Raw genomic sequence first — 10,554 nt, 5'->3', positions numbered from 1 at the left:
TTAGTCACCTTAAATTTATGCGTGTGATCATCTGACATTTCCTCTATTAAAAGAGAAGCCGAGATGATGGGAATTCAGAATGAGCAAATATTTTATAAAATGTATCCGTTTTCAACTTTGGTAGATAGATACAATGGAGAGTCTGGGAATTCATGGCATTTTGGAAGAAAATAATGCAGCTGTGGGGTGAGAGTCTTGTGTAAGGGCTACTAGAAAACTGCCTGCAGTTTGGTCCTAATCTCTGGGGTTTTCACAGGAGGCAGTTTAGAGTAGTGCAGGGAGACGGTGTAGCTTAAGATCACAGGGCCTGGAGTTTGGGACTGCTCAGCTTTTAATTCCAAATTCAGTCCTTACTAGCAGTGTGACTACGGTTCAGGAACTTATCTTCTCTCCACATTAGTTTCTTCACTGGCAAATGGGGCTCCTGATATCACCACCTCCTCCTAAGGTTGTTAAATACACAAAGTGAGATAATATGCATGACATGCTTACAACAGTGCCTGGTGCTTAAGTCTCAGCCCATGGAAGCGAATGTTCTGGTGACTCACGGCATCCCCACCTGCAGGCCATACGCTGCTTTGCCTCTCGGGCTGAGGTGAACACCAGCCCAGATCTGTAGCGGGTGCTCCTTCCCACTAGGTTTTTTTCTTTGCCTTTCCAGACCACTCCTTTCTAGGGTAGGGTTAATTTATTTCAGTTGCAAGAACTGAAGCAGGAACATGAATAAACCAAGACAGTTATTATGTCCCTCAAAGAGACAAGCAAGTAGAATATGTGATGGCATGAAGGTGATAAGCCCCAAGGCTAGAGTGCCCACTTATGATTCCATAAAATCACAAAACACAGATTCTAAGAGTGATAAAGTCCTTCAGAGCTCATATATGCCAACCTTCTACCTGAGTGATAGATTCCTTTATTATCTCCCGATCCAACAGAGGCTGGCCTCTGCTGGCTGAGGCTTGGTGAGGAAGGGAGTGGAAAGAGCAAGGAGACGTGGGCTCCAGCTGGGCAAGTCACTTCACCCCTCATATGGAGAACAAGGGGCTCGATTTAGATCACTTCCAAAGTTCCTCATGGGAGCTTGCAATATTCCAAGACTCAAGGAATTCATAACCTTAAAGGAGAGCCTCTCTCTTCACTGGACAGCTCTAACCACTAGAAAGCTTTTCCATATACACACTATTTTTATCCATTTGTCATATCGCTAGCTTCCAGAGACACGGAATAAGTTCATAATCTTTTCCACATGAATCCTTTAAGGATTTGAAGGCAGCTCTCCTGTCCTCTGTAGGTCCTCCCTCCCTCTAAACACTGTCACTGTTCCCACTCAGACCTTCCTGTCGGGGCAGCATTGGCCCATTGGTGAATGAAGCTTCTGAAGGTGGTTGCTGTTTAGCATCATGCAGCTTATTGCAAAGGAACCATATATCCAACCAACAAAGACATCAAACCCAGGGTCCACCTGCCCCTAGTATAGATGCTAACACTATACAGTTGAGGAAAGGCCCTGTGTCTCATTTCTGAGGCTTAGGGGCTGCCAAGAGGCCCATGCAGTACTCATGGACGTGCGGGATATAATTCATGGGACTGACTCAATGGTTACTATTCCGCAGGACATCTGAGGTTGCAGGATGGCTGAAGTATTCCCCAGGAATGGACCCTTAGTGCCCTTCGTCATCTGCTGTCCTATCAGAAGATTGCCTTCACTCGGCTTCTCCTCAAAATACGAGGGGTACGTTTACTGTGGAGGATGGACACTCCAGTTTATTAGCGTAATTTATTATTGTTGCCTCCATCTATCCCTCCACTTTTCTACTCAGAGCTTTGTAGAGTCTTCTGAAAGTTCCATCTTGTCTCAACTCTGTAAAGGAGAATGGAGGAAAGGGAGTTCTGTCTCGGCTTTGTCCTCAACATGGAAGGGAAAGGCCTGGGTGGTGGCAAGAGGGGTCCTCAGACTGAAAGAACTCTGAGGGAGATTGCGATTCAGGGTTCTGTTTAATAAGTGGGCAAAAGTTCTCTCAATTTGTTGCTTGTCAGTTCTCCGTTAGTAGATTTTCAACTCTTATAGGTCAGATATAATTTAAAATGCAAATATTCCCGTCGAAGGGTAACCCTTTGCTAGTACCATGCACCTAAAGAACTCAAAGGGGCTGAGCTGTGGAGAAAGGAGGTCACCAGGACAGTAAGAGCCTGGCTCCTCAGAAAGATGGGGCTTATCAAAGTCAAATGTTGCCTTTCCCGTGCAGTCACTGGGGGATGCCCAGAGGCTGGTCATGCCCCTCCTTCACCTGCAGTTATCCTACCTGAACTGGGCACATGGCCTCTGCTGGCCCATGTGGCATTCCCTCGAGCTGCTGATGTCCTCGTCTCACCAATGTCCTCGAGCTGTGCCTGTTCTACATAAGTGTGCGCTCCTTCGGCTCATCAGACAGCAGCTGTTCAGCCTCTGGAAAGTATGAACAAAGCTATTACAACATACCAGAAAAACTCCCTTTTTAGGCTGAATCATGAGCTAGCAGGGCCCTGGAGGTAATTCTCCCCAGCAACCGCTAGGATAAAGGAACTAATCTTTGAAAAAAGTGGGTGGTAAGTTTGCGGACTTGGTGAATACAGAATATTTCCTATAATTTCTTGGGACCCCAGGAGTTATTAAGGAAGAAGACTGGATACTTCTCGATGAGGTCCTTTCATCTCTCAGAGGCCTTCACTATTCATTTCATAAAGTGAGACATAACATTTAATCTAATGGAGGCAGTAAATGTTCTGCAGAAAACATATGGAGTGACTTCCAGGACATTCTGGCTGACTTTCTTATAAAGATTTTTTTTTAAAAATCACATTTTTCCCTCTAGGTCAGCAATCTTTTATATTTGGGAGAGGCTGTGGAGGCTATAATTCAGGAGGGTGACACATGGAAGGTCAGGCAGGACAGAATGATGTGTGAGATCACGTTAGAAATATCACCAGATTCCTTTGGGAGTTGTAAAGGTTCCTTAATTCCTGTCCTTGCCAAACATCCTGTAATAGTATGACAAAATTTTATTTATTATCACAGTCAAATTGGACTCCTACGTTCAGGGTAGGCCACAGGTGTGGGATGCCAGTCATGGCTCTTATATTGGAAAGGCTCACATTGGATCAATTAGGAAAGGGAAGGATTCGTGATGAGAACTTCCAAAGGAAATGTCATTTTTTTGGGGGTTGGAGGGGCACCTGTTTGCTTTTATTAAGCACCTACTTGGTTTTGCATTGAAAGTGGCAGGTATTTGTCCCTGATACAAGAGAAGGAAAGAAATATCCCATCTTAAAATCAAGCTTCTCTGACGGGTTGGGTACTTTAATTATGAAATCTAGATTTTTGTTGCTTAATTTCAATGTATTTTAATAGATAATGCTTTTCACGTATTGAGGTTTGAAAGGAAATCATTACAAAAGCTGTAAATAGACATTTCTACATATTAATATATTGGTGGACATAACTATATTTGCCTCTATACATGTTAGTAAGTGTGTTAAATTAAATGTACATGTTATTAAATATTTATGGTCAATCATCTGGTTTAGATGAAAAGATGGATCTATTCCAACAGAAACTAGCCACGTCTGTGTGAAAGCAAACAGAGGATCTTGGAAGAAAGATATGGAATACACAAATATCTGCGGTCCCAGTCCTGCTCTCAAAAAAAAAAAAAAAAAAAAAAAAATTTTTTTTACCAGAACTTGTTTCAATCTGTTTGATTTAATTATTTTATTAAAATTTACCATCATAACCTTTGTGTTTGGCCATCAATCACTTAGATTTTATACAAAACACTGTGATGAGATTCTCATCAGAGAATCATCTTTAAAATAAATTTTAGTAACCCATAGTTAGAAAATAAGGAGAAAAAAAGAAAGTTTTAGAAATAGGTTGACATATTTGGGATAAAACATAATATGGGATAAAAATGCTAAGAGAAGAATAGGAAGTCTCAACCTTGAAATACTGTCAAAAGAAAAAAGTTAACATAACTGAGGCTTACTAAAATACTTTAAAAGGCCGTTGTAAAAGAAAAACGAGTAATCTGCTTGGAAAAGATAATCCCAAAATTTGGCTTTCAATTTCATCATCGGCATGGCTTTAAAAACAAGAATATTTCAAAGTAAGAAGTCTGTAATAATGTAGAGCTGTGTAAACATAGAGAATGTTGGTGATATTAAATGTGAGGAGACAATACCTGGGCTTTTTAAACAATTTTTGTCAAACAACTGGGGTTTCAAAATGAGCAATATAGGAATGATCTATCATTTTAAGGTGTTCTGAAAGAAACCAAGATTCCTTTTAAAGTTCCTGCCTTTTGAAGACGCCTAAAAGGGAGGATGTTGTTGAAGTCAAATATGACATGCAAAAAAAATTAGCTGAATAGGAGACAAAGAGGCCCCTACAGTCAAATCCTAATTAGGGGACACATCTGATTTTTGTTCTACTGCAAACCCAGTCCTACCCTCAGTCCTGGTTTTAAGCTTCCTCTTATACCCATGTAGGAATGATGAACTTCTGTTGAGTAAGGTCCATTTATTTTCATTTTATGGAGACATTTGGATACAATTCTGAAATGCCATCCAGTCTCTGTAGGTTTTTGGCAACTCCATGCATTTTATACAACAGTAGCTCTTACAGCAAAATGATTTAACTATTTGGCCCTAGGACATATTTTAAGAACACACACACCTGGCAAGGGCATCTAACAACTACCATTTAGCAATTCACTAGACTAAAACAAGTCCTAATCCACTGCCAGCTACAATTCCTGGATCTCAAAATTTTTAATAATTAATATGAAGGAAAAAGAGAATGAATGCCACATTTTTTTTCAATTAAATTAGCAATTTATATATTAGGAATAATTACTTTCCAAACAATACATAGCGCTCCCAAAAGGGTGCCACAAAAATGTGTTCCTTGTCCTTTGTGCTTACCTTTAACAACTCTTATTTTTGCATAAATAGTACAGCAACAACTAAGAGTTTTGGAGCAACTTGGTATAAATAATTGCATTTTTTCAGATTTGTCAGAAAATTTTGATTTGAATTATTGAAATGCTCATTTCTTCATATAAACTAGATGTTTTTAGATATACTTTGTTTAAATATTCTAAAATGTTCACAAAAAAGGACATATATGCACATGTAATTAGATTGCTTCCTGTATTTTAAAATTACTTTAAATACTTGACTGGGAAAATAAAACAGACTTGTGAGCAGCAGGTGTTTGCTTTTGGGCAACTCAGTGGTCACTTAGTTGTCTGTGAGTTCTGCCAAATTCTCCACACTGACAATAGAGAAGAGGAAGGGGAAGCTATCATGGGTTTTCTCTATGGCACATGTGGAACATCCTCTTTCAAGGGCACTGGGCTGTATCAGATGGTTTCGAGTTGGCCTTTTACCTGCTAATTCAAATGAACAAACTGTTTGATCTGAAACACAAAATTGTATCTCAATATCTGACCGAAAATTAAAGGTCACTGCTACAGTTTCATCTGCATTTGTCTAAAGGAATACCACGGATTTTAAAACCCAACAGACACCACACCCCACTGCTGAAGGGGCAGTGAAGGAGGTATCGCCAACAGAAAATGATCTGTTCCTTGCATCGGCACTTACCTCTCCATTGGCTGTTCTGTGTTTTCCCCTCCAGTGTCGTTCTTCTCTTCAGGCCTGCTCAGAACTGGCACCTGTGGGTACGGGCGAGGGCGTGCTGGCTGCGCACCTATGGGAGCCCAGCACTGAGGCGTCTGCTTGCCTTGGGGCTCCTGGCCCTCCTGCTTGCGGGGCGTCCTTCAGCTCCTGCTGACAGCTGCTCTGGGCACTGACTGCTGCTCCCGTATGGCCTTCCCTGCCTTCCACCGCCCCTGGGAGTCTGTGTCATCTTCACTTTCCTTTACCCGCCAGGCCTCTCCCCAGTGGCTGCTCCCCGGCCCCCAGTTTTCAGAGTGTTTACCTACCACTTGGTGCGTCTAAACTGTCTGAATGAATTTAAATTTTGTTTCTGAAGAGTCCAAGTCCTTCCAAAACCACTTTAAGAACAGATACCTGGAATTCTTTCATTCAATTGCTTTCCTAAACAAAACAACCCTGCTCTGCGGTTCGGGCTGCTGTCTGCTTAAACGTGGAAATGTCCTACACCTTTCTTGATTTTTAAAATTGGTCTGCAGGAAAATAGTGATTTCCACCGGAGGGTAAAATGCACATTTGTGCACTACATAAGAGAATGATTTATTCTCACATTGGCTATGGATAACACTCTGTTCCCCAATGTCTATAAATAGGGCCTGGTTCATAGTTCTAATTAAGTTTATTAACTTGGAGCTGAAAGGAGGTGGCATCTCAACCAAGGAAATAAAAAGCAGTAGCCCTCGCCAGACTAGTTCTTTTAACTGAAGGTAAAAGAGATGTCACTTACTTATGATGTGTTATAAAGCAAAATAGATGCTTAAATAGACTGCATATCAGCAGTCTATCACCAGCTTATCTATACAACATTCCCCAAAAAAGACAACAAAGCAATTTTTTTTCATTTAGTGCAAGTAGCAAGTTTATTTTCTCTGATATGGAATTAGCAGAGCAATGATGCTCCAAATGAGGTAAAATTGCAACATTTGCACATGAAAACTTTCCTTGAAACACTTATTTTATTCAGATCTTTGTTAAAGGTGTCAACTGTCAGATCAAAGAAATTGCAATTCCAAGTTTGTTCACAAAATGAAAAAAATCATTACTTGAGACGTCTCAAAATGGCAAAAAATCATAGTCATGATTAGCAAAGGAAAAAATGTTCTTTCTGCTATACTATGTTTCAACAGCATTGTTATATGGTATATATATCCACTATATGCAAAAGAACCTGCATCTTGCAAACAAAAAGCATGCTTCCTGATGGCATCATTCTTGGAAATGTGCGCAATTGCCTTATAGTCCTCTGCAGGGTCTAACTGACATGAACTCAACAATGATAATAATGAGCTTACCAGTCATTTCCAAATAGTTGCAATATATTCAGTTATATGTTTTTGATGATAGGTTGGTAGCATGGAGATCTCAATTGAAGAGAAACGTGGGCCTGTGTAAATAATATACATGGAATATATATGGATATGTAGCAAGACTTGAGGTTGATGATTCAATATTCATTAATGTTCAAAATAGTAAAGTAAAAAATATAGTGACTTAGAAAGGTGGAATTTTCTTAAGGACATATCGCTGAACACATGGCCACCTACCTGCTCTCTAAAGCATTATGTGTAATTTAACCACCAAATAAAGAACAGAAGAATACCAGGAGACAAAAGCAGCGTGAAAGCCCATTACAATCTTCAATAAGCCAAAGCTTCAAGTATATAGAAAAAGCATTGCAATCATATATTTAGCTTTATACGTCTAATATATATCATAATTTAAAGCTATATAAAGTCACTTATATAAAAGCAATTTTTTCAAGTGTTAGCTTAGAGCATGGCTTTATATTTGGCTTAATCGTTTTTTACCACTTTAATTCATAAAGCTCGTAATTTTGCCAGCAGGGCTTCAACTTCAGGAACTGATTCGTTTTCAGAAATGGAGCCAAGAAGTTCCGTTTCCTTTTTTCTGTTGCTTTCTACATTACAGGCTTCCTTCTTTTCAACTGCCTTGATCCTCCCTGTAGACGGACGAGTGTCTAGATTATAATTAAGCTCCTTGGTGACTGGAGTCCTTGTTGAGTTGCAATTGATATTGTAGTGTGAACGTGACCCTTCTGTCAACTGCACTTTCTGATTTTCTACAGTAAGAAAGAAAGTAACATAAAACTTATTACTGTGATAACCAAGGACTGAGTACATCATGAAACATAAAATAATTGCTATATTCCACAGAGTAAGGTAAGTTTAAAATAAACATGTGGAGGTTAAGAATAAATGAAAATATAAAGGGACAACTTCATTAGAACTAATAGTTAATTCTTTCTTTATGCCTGAAATGCCCATCCCTTGTTTATTAATCAGGGCTTATACCCATATTTTCATCCAGATCTCTGCTCAAATGCCTTCTAATTGGAGAGGCCTCCCCTGACCATCCATCTAAAATAGCACTCCCCCCTTTCATCAGTCTAGTCCTTCAACTCTTACTTTTTCCTGCATAGAACTCAGGGTCACTGGGCACATCATATATACATTTATTTGTTCATGGTCTTTCTCTTTACTAAAATGTATGCTCCCAAACAGCAGGGGCTTCGTTTTGAATACTGCTGTGTCCTCAGTGCCTGGAATGGTCTGGTGTAAAGTGGGAGCTCAATAAATATGTGTTGGGTAAAGAAATTGTTTCCACATTTTATGACCCAAGATAAGCATTGGTTTGAATAATTGTGAGATTAATTTTCTTTTTGAACAAAGCCAAGGAGGAAAGTTTCTAATAAGGATTTAACAAAGTCAACAATTTCTCTAAGAAAAAAATAGTGGATTTAGCAGGCAAACTGTCAAACCTTCCTAGCAAAAGAGAATTGTGCCAGAATTTGTCAACTATGTAGACACACACACATATATAGTCTTTTATTGGTAAGGGACAGTGAATCTGACTGACCAAGGTGGTAAGGAGAGAGTTGCAACAGTTAATGATTAAATAACTCTGGATAAGACTGACTTTCCCAAAGAGCACTAGTTTTTTTTTAATTAACTGACTCACATCACAAACCTTATGAGTGACCTCTCTCATAGATCTCAAACTTTTAAAAAACAGACACCTTCAATATTCATGTAATCTTGAACATGGCTTGAAAATGGCTTCAACAAACTTGACATGACATTTAAAGTTTTTTGGTTATTCGCTGAGAGATGTTCTATTATTCCAATAGTAATGACTTTGGAGCACAAGAAGTCACTCATGACAGTGTGTTTTATGTGAGTGCTGAAAATTCCAACCGAAAACAGCTTGTACATTAAAAGGTGGCTGCTGAAGATATTTACTGCACTGTCATTTCCTGACTAGGGGCTTCCAGTGATGGATGAGTATTTTACACACTTTCTTGGACAATCTCAACAAATTTTAGAAGTATGATCACCTTTTAGCTGTTGGAAGAAAATAAATACACTTTTCCTATCACCTTCTCTATCAGGTGGGCAATTGTTACTCAAAAATCAAAATCTAATAGTACAATGATTTTCTCTTAGAGCACTTAATGCTCTAACGTTCATAATGTACATATTGCATTTGTGGAAAAGAGTATGTATTTCTGCTCACATTCTTGTTTTTCTTTCCTAGCACCCACCCCTGCCCCAAACAGTGTGTAAAAACTGCATTTGTAGCTAAGTGCAGACTTTTAGTAAGCTTATTGCTCCTTTTCCCAAATGTTCTAATTTGTTATTTGGCCTCTTGTAAACTACTCCATCATATGACAATATCTCCAACCAACCAGTTTATTCTGCTACTGGGCAACTCCAATTAAATGGCTGATAGGAGAGAAGAGATTACATTGGGTAAAATATGGGTCTGGATAACACATATAATATATACTGTATGTTCTATGGTTATAATATATTCTCCATGTGGCAAAGCAGCTTTAACAAGTTTTAACAAGTTACCTGACTTCTTTGAGTCTCAGGTTCTAATAATCAACCTCAAAGAGCAGCTGTGAGAATTAAAGGAAATAATGTGGGTGGCCCCTATAGCCCAGTGTCTGGGCACTTGGAGATAACTTTTCTTCTCCTTTTCCTTTCCAGCCTTTTTAAGAGTGTCACTTACACCCAAGGATTGGGGTTTTTTCAGATGCTCTGACTTCTCTGACTTTGTGGTGACCTACCAGTAGGGGCTGAAGTACTATTTTACTAATAGCTTGTGCTTATATAGCACCTTTATTTATAAAGCATTTTAAACATTACTGCCCTCATTTTATAGATTGAGAGGTGAAAGCAAAAGAAGGTTAAGTCATTTGCTTAGACTTAGTTACTGAGTAAATCAGCGACAGAAGCCAAATGCTGTCTCTAGAGATACTGTGGATGTCTTCAAGAAATTTGAAAAGCTTTTTGCCAAAGAAAAGTGCTAAGTAATTTAAAGCTAAGTTTTATAATCACAATGACCAGTACTTATAGTTTAAAAAGCCTTCTGACAAATTTAATTCTCTCAGTCTTGTAAAGCAGATAGTATCTCTATGTCAACTACTTAGCACAGTAGGTCCAAGGTCACACATATCCTCCTTTTCTTTCCTGGTTTCACTTAAATTCATAACCATGAACATCAAGTATGACCTAAATCCCACTACAATTCTCTCCTCCGTCCATTCACTCTCCCTTTCTCCCAGATGACTATTTCACACCTTTTGCTTTCTTTTCAAAGCTTCAATCTGTCCTCCCTCGTTCTCATTTAACTCAATCATAGAAGCAATCAGAAGAGAACTCTCATACGCTCCCACCACATCTACCATCTACCCACTGCAGGCACATACCCCCTCCCCTCCCGTTAGGATGTCTGTGCTCCTTTAACATGAGCACCAGATACCACGGTCTCTTTTCTATTCAAGGACGTCCTTCTGGCAGCTGGGTTTTCTTT

The 10,554-nt window shown here is 39.2% G+C and overlaps 1 protein-coding gene across 1 annotated transcript in view; it reads right to left on the bottom strand.

Annotated features, from left to right (window-relative positions):
* Positions 1–6,573: 6,573 nt before the first annotated feature.
* DIAPH3 (diaphanous related formin 3) overlaps positions 6,574–10,554 on the bottom strand; it is a 584,600-nt gene continuing 580,619 nt past the window's right edge. Inside the window, exon 28 of the mRNA XM_037800254.1 lies at positions 6,574–7,795. Within this exon, the coding sequence (XP_037656182.1) occupies positions 7,533–7,795 (263 nt within the window). The 3' untranslated portion in view covers positions 6,574–7,532. The remainder of the gene's footprint in view (positions 7,796–10,554) is intronic.

Source organism: Choloepus didactylus, chromosome 12 (genome assembly GCF_015220235.1).
Source record: "Choloepus didactylus isolate mChoDid1 chromosome 12, mChoDid1.pri, whole genome shotgun sequence".
Classification (NCBI taxonomy): Eukaryota; Metazoa; Chordata; class Mammalia; order Pilosa; family Megalonychidae; genus Choloepus; species Choloepus didactylus.
The sequence above is the reverse complement of the archived record's forward strand: the minus strand, read 5'-3'. Positions and strand labels throughout refer to the sequence as shown.